Source organism: Salvelinus fontinalis, chromosome 37, assembly GCF_029448725.1.
Source record: "Salvelinus fontinalis isolate EN_2023a chromosome 37, ASM2944872v1, whole genome shotgun sequence".
NCBI classification, from domain to species: Eukaryota; Metazoa; Chordata; class Actinopteri; order Salmoniformes; family Salmonidae; genus Salvelinus; species Salvelinus fontinalis.
Window position 1 is genome coordinate 18,542,857 of NC_074701.1, and position 17,305 is coordinate 18,560,161.

The 17,305-nt window shown below is 46.9% G+C and overlaps 1 protein-coding gene across 3 annotated transcripts in view; it reads left to right on the forward strand.

Moving 5' to 3' along the window:
• The window catches only part of ltbp1 (latent transforming growth factor beta binding protein 1), a 134,039-nt gene that overhangs the window by 44,380 nt on the left and 72,354 nt on the right, over positions 1 to 17,305 (forward strand). For all 3 annotated transcript variants that reach the window (XM_055902272.1, XM_055902269.1, XM_055902271.1), the window contains exons 6-8: positions 5,974 to 6,177; positions 6,385 to 6,683; positions 9,896 to 9,995. In XM_055902272.1, coding sequence (XP_055758247.1) covers positions 5,974 to 6,177; positions 6,385 to 6,683; positions 9,896 to 9,995 — 603 coding nt within the window. The remainder of the gene's footprint in view (positions 1 to 5,973; positions 6,178 to 6,384; positions 6,684 to 9,895; positions 9,996 to 17,305) is intronic.

A 17,305-nucleotide genomic window follows, 5' to 3' on the forward strand; every position in this document is an offset into this window, starting at 1 on the left:
GCACATTTTGTTTTTCATTAATTTTTACAATATAGCCAATTTTGACTTTGCAGCTGGCCTATGTAAGGGGAAATCGCTCAGTTCTGCCTCCAGGACAAGACTCATGACAATAAGCGTCAACCTGCTGAATGAACTGGAAGGCAGGTCAGATTCTTAAAAATGTTTGCGGTGATCACAGAACCAAACCATTTCCCCTTTGCCACTGGTGTTTTGACATTGCTGTTAAGTGTTATCCTCAGAATAAATGCATGTATTCTCAGTGCCACCTGAGGTTGGATGACGAAATGTACATAGAAAGGAACAAAAAAATCATAATTTTGAAACACTCCAAAATAACTGTCAGAAGAAAACGGAATATTTTACGACTCCTATGATGTGTGGATTTAGTTTCCCTTGAATTGTATCAGATGAGGTCTGATAACGTTAATGGTTGTCTGAAACATTTCCCTTCCCATCCTGTGATGTTTTCCCACACAGCTTCAGTAGCTTGTTTCCTACCCACAACGAGATGAGTGTGTAACCATTGTGGGTGAGTGGGTTTAGACGTGATAGGGGGGCTGCTTTTGGGGTGCCATTCGCCCCAGTAATCAGTCCATGGTGTGATGATCTCATTAGCCTCTGGGAACCACAGCTATGGCTTCTGGTTAGGCCTCTGACATCACACTGGGCTGCAGAGGAGGACAAGAAACACTTATTTGTTACTCATAACATTAGGCGATGTGATTGACATTTCTAATGCACAGATAAACTACTAAATTACTGCTCTATTTTTATTTCATTGAGCTTTATTTTGTATTGCTCTTTGTATTCACTTCGTTGTTCTGTAAAAAAGAAAAAAGAAATGTTTATTTGTCACGTGCCGAATATAACAGGTATAGACCTCACTGTGAAATGCGTACTTACGAGCCCTTAACCAACAATGCAGTTCAAGAAATAGAGTTAAGAAAATATTTACTAAATAAACTAAGGTAAACTTTTTTTTTTTAAGTAACACAATAATATAACAATAACAAGGCAATGTACAGGTGGTACCGGTACCGAGTCAATGTGCGGGGGTATAGGTTAGTCGAGGTAATTTGTACATGTAGGTACGCCTGAAGTGACTATGTCTAGATAATAACAGCGAGTAGCAGCAGTGTAAAAACAAAGAGGAGGAGGTTAATGTAAATAGTCCAGGTGGCCATTTGATTAATTGTTCAGTAGTCTTATGGTTTGGGGGTAGAACATTTATTTACATTTAAGTCATTTAGCAGACGCTCTTATCCAGAGCGACTTACAAATTGGAAAGTTCATACATATTCATCATGGTCCCCCCGTGGGAATTGAACCCTGGTCCCCCCGTGGGAATTGAACCCACAACCCTGGCGTTGCAAGCGCCATGCTCTACCAACTGAGCCACACGGGACAGAAGCTGTTAAGGAGCATTTTGGACCTAGACTTGGCGCTCCAGTACCACTTGCCATGCGGTAGCAGAGAGAACTATCTATTACTTGGGTGACTGGAGTCTTTGACAATTTCTGGGGCCTTCCTCTGACACCGCCTTCCTTCCTTCCTCTGACACTGCCTAGTATATACAGTTCCAGTCAAAAGTTTGGACACACCTACTCATTCAAGGGGTTTTCTTTATTTTTACTATTTTCTACATTGTAGAATAATAGTGAAGACATCAAAACTATGAAATAACACACATGGAATCATGTAGTAACCAAAAAAGTGTTAAAGTAGCCACCCTTTGCCTTGATGACAGCTTTGCACACACTTGGCATTCTCTCAACCAGCTTCATGAGGTAATCACCTGGAATGCATTTCAATTAACAGGTGTGCCTTGTTGCTCCTTAATGCGTTTGAGCCAGTCAGTTGTGTTGTGATAAGGTAGGGGTGGTATACAGAAGATAGCCCTATTTGGTAAAAGACCAAGTACATATTATGGCAAGAACAGCTCAAATAAGCAAAGAGAAATGACAGTCCATCATTACTTTAAGACATGAAGGTCAGTAAAGTTTGAACGTTTCTTCAAATGCAGTTGCAAAAACCATCAAGCGCTATGATGGAACTGGCTCTCATGAGGACCGCCACAGGAAAGGAAGACCCAGAGTTACCTCTGCTGCAGAGGATAAGTTTATTAGAGTTATCTGCTTCAGAAATTTCCTCCCAAATAAATGCTTCACAGAGTTCAAGTAACAGACACATCTCAACATCAACTGTTCAGAGGAGACTGCGTGAATCATGCTTTCATGGTCGAATTGCTGCAAAGAAACCACTACCAAAGGACACCAATAATAATAAGAGATTTGTTTGGGCCAAGAAACACGAGCAATGGTCATTAGACCGGTGGAAATCTGTCCTTTTGGTCTGATGAGTCCATATTTGAGATTTTTGGTTCCAACCCCTGTGTCTTTTTGAGACGCAGAGTATTTTTTGTTCGGTAAAGTTCATATTTATATCCAAAAATCTGAGTTTAGGCAAGACGCTACTGTATCACTTGGCAAAAAGCCTGAGAAAATGCAGAGCGCCAAATTAATATTAATTACTATGAAAATTACTATAAAATCAAACTTTCATTAAATCACACATGAAAGATACCAAATTAAAGCTACACTGGTTGTGAATCCAGCCAACATGTCAGAATTCAAATAGGCTTTTCGGCGAAAGCATACGATGCTATTATCTGAGTATAGCACAATAGTAAACAAAGAGAGAGAAGCATATTTCAAGCCTGCAGGCACGACACAAAACGCAGAAATAAAAATATAATTCATGCCTTATGAATTGGTCCATTTGTTCGATTAATTCCGTCGATATATATCCAAAATGTCCATTTATTTGGCGCGTTTGATCCAGAAAAACACAGGCTCCAACTTGCTCAAACGTGACGACAAAATATCTCAAAGGTTACCTGTAAACTTTGCCAAAAAATTTCAAACTACTTTTGTAACATAACTTTAGGTATTTTTTTACGTTAATAATCGATAAAATTGAAGACGGGATGATCTGTGTTCAATACAGGATTAAAACGAAATGTAGCATGCCTTTTGGACATGCACTTCAATCAAACACGACACCTGGAGTGACTCGACTTCAAGATGGCCAGATTTCTTCATTACACAAATTAATAACCTCAACCTATTTCTCAAGACTGTTGACATCCAGTGGAAGCCGTAGGAACTGCAAGCAATTCGCTTAGAAATCTGGTTTCCCAATGAAAACTCATTGGAAAGACAGTGACCTCAAAAAAAAAAGGTCTGAATAGTTTGTCCTCGGGTTTCACCTGCTAAATACTCACAGACATGATTCAAACAGTTTTAGAAACTTCAGAGTGTTTTCTATCAAAATCTACCAATGACATGCATATCTTATCTCCTGGGGATGAGTAGCTGGCAGTTGAATTTGGGTATGCTTTTCATCCAAACGTGAAAATGCTTTCCCCTACCCTAGAGAAGTTAAGGTCTTGTCAGTAAGCATTTCACTGGTAGGTAAACTTCATCCATATACCTGTTGTATTCAGCACATGTGACAAGTACAATTTGATATGATTGGCCAATTACACCCTCTCAAAGCACATTTTACATGGATCCTGTCTCTTCCAGACATCCCATATGTGAATAATAACCCATAGTCCCTGAGATGTCTTTGCACATCAAACAGGAAATCACCTGATGCTCTTAATGCCACCAGCTGGATGGTAATGACATGGGTCAGGCTTGGCAGGGACTGGCTGGGGCTGGGTAGAGCTAGAGAGAGGACTTCAAACAGCAGTGTGTGGCAGGGCCAGAGAGAATCAGATGCAGCGGGGATGTGAGGTTTGGGAGCAGTCTTGTTGTCACCATAATGAGAGGGTTGGGGAAAGGCAGATGTATTACAGCTGCCATTATGTTTCAACACTGCAAATCCTACCAAACTGTGCTTGTCCCTTTCTAGGGAAAACACACAAATTAAACAAAATACATGGATGCAATATGTGTACAGTACAGTAGTGACTGGGAGGCACTGAACACGACCTATAGGCCACAGGACAAAGAATCAGCCTCTTTCTTTGTTGCTACGGTAGGAATGGTATTATAGATGGAACATGTTTAACTTTCTCTACAATGAATTTGAAACACTAGCGCAAGGCTCAGATTGCCTATAAAGGCCTGAAAAGCATGTGATTAAATGTGTGTGTGTGGAACATTCTAACACATTACACCTTCCAGGAATTTCAGCTGTTTTTGACATGCTTTCCTACAACTTGTAATGGAGTGCCAGAAGAGGGTGATTACTAGTTCCCTCTCACTCAATTGAGCAACTCGTGGTTTGCTGAGGAGATTCCTGCACTGGTAGAAAGGACGACAGACCCAGGCAGCCAAGATATTCCTCATAGGCAGCAGGTATTCCCATTGGGTGGAACGGAAGCAGACAGGGTGGTTGAGTGTCAGTAATATCTCTCCCCCCCCCAGGTCAGCGATCAGCCAACTGCGTATATTTCTGGGTGACTCTGGGGAGACAAAAGTGAGGACTAGGCAGCAGAGTCCAAAACACACATGCACGCACGCACGTGCTCCACACTCTGTCTGCTAGCAGGCTCCTGGCTGGACTGACAGTTTGATTCATGCCGCCGACCCACACGCCATTGACACATATTTCAAATACACTGGGGGGATTCGCTTCCCTCAGCTCTTTTCCAGAGGACGCCTCGGCAAACTAACCCTCCACAGAACGTCCTTCAGCCTCGCATTTATGGAAAAGTACTGCCTGAATGGAGCGGTTAATGTTCTAGTTTTAATTGTATATTTTATTTTGTTTTTGTAGTTTTTATCTGGCTTGTGGTGCGTAGTTAGCGGAGGTGAGTGGTGTGTTGGCGTGTGCGGTGCGTGTGAAGACTAGCTGGAGCTATGAAGGAAATTCCTTTGTGGATGAATAAGCCTTGGGTGACTGACAACTCTGAAACAGAGGGAAAGAGAGAGAAAGAGAAAAGTGAGACTTTAGGTGTGAATGATGGCTTGAGAGAGAATACAAAAGAAGAATGGCACTTACTCAATTTCTAGTACCAACAGCAAGGTATTTACAGTAAAGACCTTGAACTCCAGTCTAATACTTTCCTGTGCACACCTCTGTCATGTGGTTTGGGTCTTAGCCTCAAGTAGCCTTATCTGGGCCTGAGGTCTCCCTCAGAACCGGGCTGAGGTCTTGATGACTGTTATGATGGAAAACAAACCCTAGGGCTGAATACATTACAAGCTCCTCAATTAAGCCAGATTTGCTGAGGAATTATGCGGTCTCCAAGCGTAATGGATCATTTGCCATCCACCTCCTTGCATCTTTGTGATGAATATTGATGGTGGGAGAGTCGGGCAGTGTTTGGACACTGAGCTGAGTGTGTAAAGTCGTGGAACTCTGGAAGACGATGATAAAGATGTGAACAATGGCTGAACAACACAGGCTTTGTTCTCCTGGGTCTGGATGGATCCATCATGCCTCTTAATGTTGCAGCTCAAGATTCCTGCTTCATATCTTGTTGTGCCAAAGCACAAACTTCCTTGAGGAGGTCCGTGGCATATGTGAGTGAGTGAGTGAGTGAGTGAGTGAGTGAGTGAGTGAGTGAGTGTGAGAGAGTGTGAGAGAGAGAGAGAGAGAGAGAGAGAGAGAGAGAGAGAGAGAGAGAGAGAGAGAGAGAGAGAGAGAGAGAGAGAGAGAGAGAGAGAGAGAGAGAGAGAGAGAGAGAGAGAGAGAGAGAGAGAGAGAGAGAGAGAGAGAGAGAGAGAGAGAGAGAGAGAGAGAGAGAGAGAGAGAGAGAGAGAGAGAGAGAGGAAAATAATATTGGAAGGTAACTCATCATGAAATGTCAAACAAAGTTCGTAAACAATGGTTGTTTTGTCTACTTGCTGTTTATTTAAAGATAGATCAGCCTCCGAGTTAAATCTTTTTTCCAACAATAAACTGCTCTAAAGTGTGCGTGTGTGGCTGGCTAAACTTCACGTTCTTTGTGCTTTTTAGTGGTATGCCATCTGCCCTGCATGAATGGAGGAAAGTGCAGTGCCAGGGACAAGTGTCAGTGCCCATCTACCTATACGGGGAAGTTCTGCCAGATGCCTGTTCAGAATGGGAATGGGCAGCAGCGCCAGAAAGGGCAGCAGCAGACATCTCAGATTCACTCCACTCACACTCTGCCCCTCACCTTCAGCAATGGACAGAACCCTGGTAAGATGGAGGGACTGAGTTCAAATGCATGTTCAGTTTTTGAAATTATTTAAAAAAACATTTTGTTCATTTTTATCCGAGGGCATATAGGTAGAAATACGAAGGAGTATCCAATACGTGTACATCTAAAGTGCAGTCATAGAACATTAACTTGCTCTTTTCAATAACTTTCACCCCATGTATCCTTTTTTACCTCGTCTCCCCCAGTGAAATATGCCCCCAGCATCGTGAACATCCATGTGAAGCACCCTCCGGAGGCCTCGGTGCAGATCCACCAGGTCTCCCAGCTGGATGCCAATGGGCAGAAGGTGAAAGGCAATGGGCAGAATGGCCAATCCCAGACCCAGTCTCACTACACCTACCACCACTCAGACAGCAGACAGAAGATCCAGCAGCAGGGACACAACATCATCTACTCCAACCAGCAGAGCTACGTCCCCCAGTACCAGCCCGTCTCCTCCAAGAGCCAGCTGGGACGCTGCTTCCAGGAGACCACCGGCACACAGGTCAGAGAGGGACAGGGGGGAATCTGGACGTGTTGAGAGTGCAGAGAGAGAATTTTGGAAGACAGATCAGAGAAGGACAGGGGGAAAGGTGGGGGTTGGAAAAAGAGAGTGGAAATATGAGGGAGAGGGAGAGAAAGAGCTATTGGCTGGCTTTGTGGATAAACAAGGTAATGAGTTCTGCTTCAATGCCAGCCATTGATCATTCTTCGCATTTGAAAAAACACAATCAAAAGAGCTGTTTGTCCGTCAAACTAATCTACGCAAATCGAAATTGATGTGTGTTTAGAGGACAAAAACAAACGTGACTCAATTTAAATCAATCCAGGTGTAGAGCCTCTCATTTTTCAGTCTGCTGGCCTTTATACTCCGAGAATAAAGATACTATCAACACCAAACAACTTTTCCCATCTAGAAAAGCCCCATAACTCATGTCACTGCTTTAATACATCCAAAGTTATTAGCAGTATTGGCACCTCGCCCATCTTATCCACTTCAGATCACCATTCAATTTGGTTTACATTTTGCAGTCAGATTGACATTGTGGTGATAAGGCTCCATCAGCAGGCGAGCCGCTGAGGACTGTTCCCTTATCAGTGTGCGTTCATCTGAGGGAGGCTGGGCGACGGGATGTTGTTCTATAATAGAACTGTTCTGTCTGAGAGTTGGAGTTGGAGTGACAGAAGGGCATTGTGTAATGCTCATGCACACAAGCCCATGTCGTGAGGCATTATTGTGCAGCTTTTTTCCTTCAGCCAGCCAAGTGGAGGAGCAATTCAGCGGGTCGGATACGAGGCGTATGTGGAAGGGGCTTCTAACGATCACGGATTACAAAAAGAAAGGCAGTCATGTCGCAGACATCAATGCTGTACGTATCCGACGAGCTAAACACCTTTTTCTCACACTTCGAGCCAAACGACTCTGAGCTGCCGAGGAGAGCCCCTGAGGACAACGAGGGCTACGTGCTTACAGTCTCCACGGAAGACATGGTACTGTAAGTCATTCAAACGTGTTTACCCCTCGCAAGGCTGCCGGCCCAGACGGCATCCCGAGCCGCGCCCTCCGAGCATGTGCAGACCAGCTAGCTGTGGTGTTTTTGGACATTTTCATCTCTCTCTAACTCAGGCCGTTATCCCCACCTGCTTCAAGATGTCCACTATCATCACCGTGCCCAAGAAAGGGAAAGTAATTGAATGACTACTGACCCGTAGCACTCACTTCCGTCATTATGAAGGGCTTCGAGAGGCTAGTCAAACACTACATCACCTCATTCCACCCCGACACACCCGAGCTTCTCCAATTCGCCTACTGCCCGATAGATCCAGGGACGACTCAACCGCTATTGCACTGCACACTGCACTCACCCACCTAGACAAGAGGAATGTATATGTGAGGAGGCTGTTGCACTACAGCTCGTCCTTCAATACCATAGTGCCCTTTAAGCTCACCACAAACCTCACAGCCCTGGGACTGAACTCCTCACTATGCAACTGGGTCCTGGACTTCCTGACAGTCCGCTGATGACACGACAGTAGTAGGCCTGATCACCAACAACAACGAGACGGCCTACAGGGAGGAGGTAGGCACTCTGACGGTGTGGTGCCAGGTAAACAACCTCTCCCTGAACATCAGAAAAACAAAGGAGCTGGTTGTGGACTTCAGGAGGAACCAGGCTGGGCCCGCCCCCATCCTCATCAACGGGGCCGCCATGGAGACGGTAAAAAATGTTTCATTCCTCTGTGTACACATCTCTGAGGAGCTGAACTGGTCAGACCACAAGGACACCGTGGTGAAGAAGGCACGACCGCGACACTTTAACCTCAGGAAGCTGAAGAAATGAATCTTGTACCCGAGAGCCCTCACAGTGTTCTACAGGAGCACCATCGAGAACATACTGTCGGGCTGCATCACAGCCTGGAACTCCACCGCCGCTGACCGCAAGGCACTACAGAGGGTTTTACGCTCAGCTGTGCTTCATCCATATTTGGAAATAACTTCATTTGTACAGACCCAGGCTAAAACCTAGACACATTATCTTGATCTTTCCCTTTTTTTGTTTATAGTTCGGGAACATTAGAACTATGCTAGAATGCTAACAAAAAAATGTGGAGGTCTGGTTTCAAAAACATGACACCGCCTTTCAACACCATAGGCACGTTACATAATGTAGCCAAGCTACTTCAAGTAACAACAGAATGTCCAGCCCGAATGCACCATTGGGTGCACACTGCTTGCCATCCAGGATACCTACAAAACCAGGTGTTGCAGGAAGGCAAAGAAGATCATCAGGGACCTCAGCCACAGCCTGTTCTCCCCACTTCCATCATTCATATGAGGGCAGTACAGGAGATTCATGGCTAAAACTATCAGACTGGCCAATAGCTTCTGCCCCCAGACCAGCAGGCTGCTGAATAGCCACTACTAGTCAGCTACCTGCTCCTCCTGCCTCCTCTGTTCTCCCTTTGGACCCCCCAATGGACAATTACCCTGCTTACACCCCAATGGACATTTTTTTTTGGGCCCCTTTTTCTCCCCAATTTCGTGATATCCAATTGGTGGTTACAGTCTTGTCCCATTGCTGTAACTCCCGTACGGACTCGGGAGATGCGAAGATCAAGAGCCATGCGTCCTCTGAAACACGATCCCGCCAAGCCGCACTGCACCAATGTGTTGAAGAAAACACCGTCCAGCAGGCAACCTTATCATCGTGCATGTGCCCGGCCCACCACAGGAGTCGCTAGAGCGTGTTGGGACAAGGACATCCCAGCCGGCTAAACCCTCCCCTAACCCGGACGACGCTTTCCCGGTCGCGGCCCGGCTGTGATACAGCCCGGGATTGAACCCGGATCTGTAGTGACACCTCTACCACTGCGATGCACCACTCGGGAGGCCTTCCAATGGACATTTTATATGTATCATTGGCACAGTTGTAAATATGTATTTATTATTATTGTTGCTTTTATTGTTTCCTTCACACCTGCGCTGTTGGAGCTTAAGTATTTCACTGTACACTGCAACTACATCTGCGACCCTGTGCATCGAATATTTTGGTGGAATAAAAATGAAACTAAGAAAGTGGAGGGAGTTTTCTTTCCTTCTGAAAATACTGAATTCACCCTCTTAATCTCTCCTCCTGCTGTTCCTTTCTCTCTGTGTTTCTCTCTCTCCTCTCTTCCTCATTCTCATTCTCCTACACACTCTCTTCTAAATGCCAGTGTGGCAAGGTCCTCCCTGGTCTCAGCAAGCAGGAAGAATGCTGTCAGAGCATCGGAACATCCTGGGGGTTCCACAAATGCCAGAAGTGCCCAAAACCATGTAAGTACCAGTGTAATACAAGTAACACTCTTTGACTGGTGTAGATTATAGTGGTTGAACTTTGTCATATGAGAAAGGGGGAGTGAGAGAGACTGTCATGGGATAGACATGGAGCGAGACAGAGACAGATGAACTGTACAACCAAATAAGGACATCTCAGCCCGTTTGAAATTTGTCTTAGCTATGTGAATATTGTGTGGCTATTTGCTGCTGAGACACAGTAGTTGAAGATAAATCAGGTAATACACTTTACTGGCACTGTGGAAGCAGTTTACTGGCACGTGCAGTGTCTCACTTCATAACTGCATCCAAGAAAGGGAGTTTTTGTGTCGAGACAATCAACACTTTGGAACCCAGCTTCTGCCAAAAAATGGGAAAATAGTTTTCTACAGCTTGAGAATGACAAAGGAGGGGTATGAAGGAAGGGTGGGGGAGTTGGAGAAACAGATGAATTTTGTGAAGACACGCGAGTGTGAATGTGCTGAACAGACCCAGACCCGCAGTAATGTTCCAATAACCGGACCCCTGGGTCTAGTCCACTGACTCACCTCATGGTAATCCTCTAATAACTTTATTTTAGAGTGGTGAAAACTGTTCACTCTCTTACCCCCAGATGAGCATTACAACATTGCCGTGTTTCATCCATATTTGGAAATAACTTCATTTGTACAGACCCAGACTAAAACCTAGACACATTATCTTGATCTTTCCCATTTTTGTGTTTATAGTTCTGGAACGTTTGAACTATGCTAGAATGCTAACAAAAATGCTAGGACAGAAATGTGGAGGTCTGGTTTCAAAAACATGACACAGCCTTTCTCTCAACACCATAGGCACGTTACATAATGTAGCCAAGCTACTTCAAATGTCCAGCCCAGTCATTTCAGAGCAGCTGCTCTTTAGGTACTGCTAGCCTATCTTCAAGACGATTCTTAGACTTGTATTTCAGGAACACTGTATTAAGTTGAGAACATCATATGACCCTTGTGTTTATCCAGATATAAAAAGGTGGTCGGCTTTTGGCCCTGTAGGTTTATTTTGAGAAGAGATCTGTTCAAGAAACAAGCCTGGATGTCTCCATGCCAGTAGTCTGAGTTCCCCGTGGATGTCCTGTCTTTCTCTTCCTGGGCTATTTTAGCTGGTTGTTACCCAGTGGAGACGGCTAGGGAAGGTTTAGGCCCTTGTGAGCATTTGGCCATTCCAACAACCTCCCCAGAGTGCTGCTTAAAGAACTCTCTATAATTATCTTTGTTTCCTTCATGCCAAAGCTATTGGATCTATGAGAGATTGGGGGACAGGGGATGGTGGGGGGAGACGGGGGTGGGATGGGGTTGGAAATATGTGTTTTCATCATTTAACTGCAGGGAGATGGATATATTCACCTGAATAGCTTGTACTCCACAGATCATCAACTAGATTCAGCTGCGGGTTAATTGTTTTTTGTAGCGGGTGATCAGGGGGCTGGAACATAATTCTAAATCATTTGTGACTGCAAATTTACCGCTAGAAGCCCAAACAGATGTAATATTTGACAAAAACATCATTTCAAACCTTGCCAACATTTGCATATGTAACAGTTTTGCTTCCGTCCATCTCCTCGCCCCTACCTGGGCTCAAAAGAGGGGCCCTCTGAACAAATCAACAACTAACACCATCGAAGCATCATAACCTATTGCTCCACAAAAGCCGTGGCCAGAACAACTACTTCAAAGGTCTCAGAGCGAGTGACGTCACCGATTGAAACGCTAGTAGCACGCACCCCGCTAACTATCTAGCCATTTCACACCAGTTACATATACGCACGTGTAACTAACTGTCTATTATGTTTGGGAATACTTTGGAACAGATTTCCAAAATTAAAATCACTTGGAGCTGATTTGCTGGTGTTTTTACAGTCTTTTATACCCCCCCCCCTGTTGTACTCAGAAAACTTGGGGGGCTAAATCAAATCAGCCGCAGGCCGGTAGTTGAGCAACCCTGTTGTACTAATAAGAACTAATAAACTAATTTGTAGCCCAGAAAAATACTATTAGATTTCTCTGCCTCAATCAGACAGGCATCAAAGTACTCTGCACCCTCACCGCACTTTGGAGATTAAATCATTATGCTTTGATCATTAATCTTATGAAAGCTTATTTAGTTAATCAGTTTTTCATCACCTAATTTTCTGTCAGGGAGCCTTTTCCCTGTTGGGCCTGAGAATAGTTTAACTTGGTTAGTTTGTACTCCTGTCTTACCTAACAGGTAGACTCTGTCATGTTCAGAGATCACCACGCATCCAGTCACATTTTCTTTTCCCAATGCTTCTCTGGTTTCCACATGGAACAAAACCTATAGTTCTTCACCAGTTTGTTCCCAAAGGCTCCTGTTATTGGAAGGTACAAAGGCACAGTGTAATGTCTGGTTGTGTTGGAAGTCAGGAATGCCAGGGGAGTGAGGTTAGCATTTATGTGCGGGCCCTGTGTGAACTGCTCCATTGTGCCCCGGAGACAGTTGTAACTGGTAAATAAATTGGCTTATGTGCAAACAAACATAGCCTTGTTCCCTGTTAAGCAAGCTAGCAATCTGCTTTCAGGTATTTGGGTGCCACCCTGTTACCGGGCCTGAAAAGCCCTCCAACAGTACTTCCGTCTGCCACAGTAGATCTATATCCCCCCTTCTTACCTTAAGCAGGGTGGAATCATTAGTCCAAACATTTGTGCAACTAAAACAAGTTTATTTTGGACAAATTCAGGTAGGTCCCTCCCCGTTTCATTCCGTTTAAGAAACGTTTTGCAACAGAGTTGGCATAATGCACAAGCCCCAGACTTTGAGTAAAGTCTCCATTTGCGATCACCCCTCAGCTTTGAAATGGCTAGATTTATTCTGAGCCAGTACCATGGGAAATGCAGTTTAATGGTTCCACTTTGAGGACTCTGACTGCTGTCTTCCTCTGTCAGCCCTCTGTCAGATATTGGCTCCATTCGTTGAGTTTTTACAATGAAAGCAATTAATGTCAACCTTTGGAAATTAAATACACAAAAGTATGTGGACACCCCTTTAAATTAATATTTTTGGCTATTTCAGCCACACCCGTTTCTGACAGGTCTATGAAATTGAGCACACAGCCATGCAATCTCCATAGACAAACACTGGCTGTAGAATGGCCCATACTGAAGAGCTCAGTGACTTTCAACGTGGCATCGTCATAGGATGCCAACTTTCCAACAAGTCAGTTCGTCAAATTTCTGCCCTGCTAGAGCTGCCCCTGTCAACTGTAAGTGCTGTTATTGTGAAGTGGAAATGTCTAGGAGCAACAACGACTCAACTGCGAAGTGATAGGCCACACAAGCTCACAGAATGGAACCGCTGAAGTGCATTGCGTGCATCTTTCCTCCGATGCAACACTCACAACCAAATTCCAAACTGTCTCTGGAAGCAACGTCAGCACAATAATTGTTTGTCTGGAACTTCATGAAATGGGATTCAATGGCGGAGCAGCCACACACAAGCCTAAGATCACCATGCGCAATGCCAAGCGTCGGCTGGAGTGGTGTAAAGCTCGCCGCCCATTGGACTCTGGACCAGTGGAAATGCGTTCTCTGGAGTGATGAATCGCGCTTCACCATCTGGCAGTCCGACTGACAAATCTGGGTTTGGCGGATGCCAGGAGAACGCTACCTGCCAGAATGCATAGTGCCAACTGTATAGTTTGGTGGATGAGGAATAATGGTCTGGTGCTGTTTTTCATGGTCCGGGCAAGGCCCCTTAGTTTCCAGTGAAGGGAACGCTTAACACTGCAGCATACAATGACATTCTAGACGATTCTGTGCTTCCAACTTTGTGGCAACAGTTTGGGGAAGGTCCTTTCCTGTTTCAGCATGACAATGCCCTCGTGCACAAAGAGACCTGACCTCAACCCCATCGAACACCTTTGGTGTAAATTGGAACGCTGGCTGCGAGCCAGGCCTAATTGCCCAACATCAGTGCACCGACCACACTAATGCTCTTGTGGTTGAATGGAAGCAATTCCCTGCAGCAATGTTCAAACATCTAGTGGAAAGCCTTCCTAGAAGAGTGGAGGCTGTTATAGCAGCAAAGGGGCGACCAAGCAGAAACTGTGGATAGACGGCAGCATTTGTGCAAAACTGAAAGCACGTACCTGTAATAACTGTCGCTTTCCTCATCCTCGGAAGAGGTGAGGAGAGAAGGATCTTCAGACCAATATGCGGAGTCAGGGAAATATGCCATCTTGTTTTATTAATAACGAAAACTGATGACAATACGAAACAAAACAAACACTTTCAAAATTTACAAAATAACAAAACGACGTACACGCAACCTGAACATAAACTTACATGGACAAACGTAAACTCACGAACAGGAACGGACATCGAAACGAACGAACAGCCAAACAGCTCCAAAAATGAATACATCGAACATAACGAAGACATCACAGGAGACAATCACCCACAAACAAACAGTGAGAATGCCCTACCTAAATATGACTCTTGATTAGAGGAAAATGCAAACCACCTGCCTCTAATCAAGAGCCATACCAGGCAAACCGAAACCAACATAGAAACAGATAACATAGACTGCCCACCCAAAACACATGCCCTGACCATAACACATAAAAACTAACATAAATAGGTCAGGACTGTTACAGTACCCCCCCCCCCAAGGTGCGAACGCCGGGCGCACCAGCACAAAGTCCAGGGGAGGGTCCGGGTGGGCAGTTGACCACGGTGGTGGTTCCGGTTCAGGACGCTGTCCCCGCACCACCATAGTCACTCCCCTCTTCTTTCTACCCCTTCCACTGACCACCCAAACATTACCTTCCCCTAAATAAACAGCTAGCACCGGAACAAGGGGCAGCACCGGGACAAGGGGTAGCACCGGGACAAGGGGCAGCACAAAAACAAGGGGCAGCACCAGGATAAGGACCATCACTGGAATAAGGGGCAGCACCGGGACAAGGGGCAGCACCGGGACAAGGGGCAGCACCGGGACAAGGGGCAGCACCGGGACAAGAGGCAGCACCGGGACAAGGGGCAGCACCGGGACAAGGGGCAGCACCGGGACAAGGGGCAGCACCGGGACAAGGGGCAGCACCGGGACAAGGGGCAGCACCGGGACAAGGGGCAGCACCGGGACAAGGGGCAACACCGGGACAAGGGGCAGATCCCGGCTGAAAGACTCTGGCAGGTCCATGCAGGCTGACGGCTCTCGACGCTCATGGCAGGCTGACGGCTCTCTACGCTCATGGCAGGCTGACGGCTCTCTACGCTCATGGCAGGCTGACGGCTCTCGACGCTCATGGCAGGCTGACGGCTCTCGACGCTCATGGCAGGCTGACGGCTCTCGACGCTCATGGCAGGCTGACGGCTCTCGACGCTCATGGCAGGCTGACGGCTCTGGCTGCTCATGGCTCTCTGACGGCTCTGGCTGCTCATGGCTCTCTGACGGCTCTGGCAGATCCTGTCTGGTTGGCGGCTCTGGCAGATCCTGTCTGGTTGGCGGCTCTGGCAGATCCTGTCTGGTTGGCGGCTCTGGCAGATCCTGTCTGGTTGGCGGCTCTGGCAGATCCTGTCTGGCGGGCGGCTCTAGCGGCTCCTGTCTGGCTGACGGCTCTAGCGGCTCCTGTCTGGCGGATGGCTCTGTAGGCTCATGGCAGACGGGCGGCTTTGCAGGCTCATGGCAGACGGGCGGCTTTGCAGGCTCCTGGCAGACGGATGGCTCAGATGGCGCTGGGGAGACGGATGGCTCAGATGGCGCTGGGGAGACGGATGGCTCAGATGGCGCTGGGGAGACGGATGGCTCAGATGGCGCTGGGGAGACGGATGGCTCTGGCCGGATACGGCGCACTGTAGACCTGGTGCGTGGTGCCGGAACTGGAGGCACCGGGCTAATGATAAGCACCTTCCTACTAGTGCGTGGAGCAGGGACAGGGCACACTGAACTCTCAAAGCGTACTCTATACCTGGTGCGTGGTACCGGCACTGGTGGCACCTGGCTGAGGGCACGCACCTCAGGACTAGTACGGGGAGAAGTGACAGTGTGTACAGGACTTAGGAGACGCACAGGTGGCTTAGTGCGTGGGGCCGGAACTGGAGGCACTGAACTGGATACACGCACTATATGGAGAGTGCGTGGAGGAGGAACAGGGCTCTGGAAATGCACTGGTAGCCTAGTGCGTAATGTAGGCACTGTAGGTACTAGGCTGGGGCGGGGAGGTGGCGCCGGAAATACCGGACCGTGCAGGCGTACTGGCTCTCTTGAGCATTGAGCCTGCCCAACCTTACCTGGTTGAATGCTCCCGGTCGCCCTGCCAGTGCGGCGAGGTGGAATAGCCCGCACTGGGCTATGCAGGCGAACCGGGGAAACCATGCGTAAGGCAGGTGCCATGTATGCCGGCCCGAGGAGACGCACTGGAGACCAGACGCGTTGAGCCGGCCTCATGACACCTGGCTCAATGCCCAATCTAGCCCTACCAGTGCGGGGAGGTGGAATAACCCGCACCGGGCTATGCACACGTACAGGAGACACCGTGCGCTCTACTGCGTAACACGGTGTCTGCCCGTACTCCCGCTCTCCACGGTTAGCCTGGGAAGTGGGCGCAGGTCTCCTACCTGCCCTTGGCCCACTACCCTTTAGCCCCCCCCCAAGAAATTTTTGGGAGTTACTCACGGGCTTTTCGGGCTTCCGTGCAAGACGTGTCCCCTCATAATTCCGGTTTCGAGCTTGATTCTCCGGCTTCCATCCACGTCTCCTAGCTGCCTCCTTAAACCACCGCTCCTGGGCTGTGGCTGCCTCACTCTTCTCACGAGAGCAGCGATGTTCTCCAGTTTGCGCCCAGGGTCCTCTACCAGACAGGATCTCCTCCCAAGTCCAAAAGTCCTTGTTGCTCCGTCGAGCATTCCCATACCGCTTGGTCTCTGTATTTTGGTGGGTGATTCTGTAATAACTGTCGCTTTCCTCATCCTCGGAAGAGGTGAGGAGAGAAGGATCTTCAGACCAATATGCGGAGTCAGGGAAATATGCCATCTTGTTTTATTAATAACGAAAACTGATGACAATACGAAACAAAACAAACACTTTCAAAATTTACAAAATAACAAAACGACGTACACGCAACCTGAACATAAACTTACATGGACAAACGTAAACTCACGAACAGGAACGGACATCGAAACGAAGGAACAGCCAAACAGCTCCAAAAATGAATACATCGAACATAACGAAGACATCACAGGAGACAATCACCCACAAACAAACAGTGAGAATGCCCTACCTAAATATGACTCTTGATTAGAGGAAAATGCAAACCA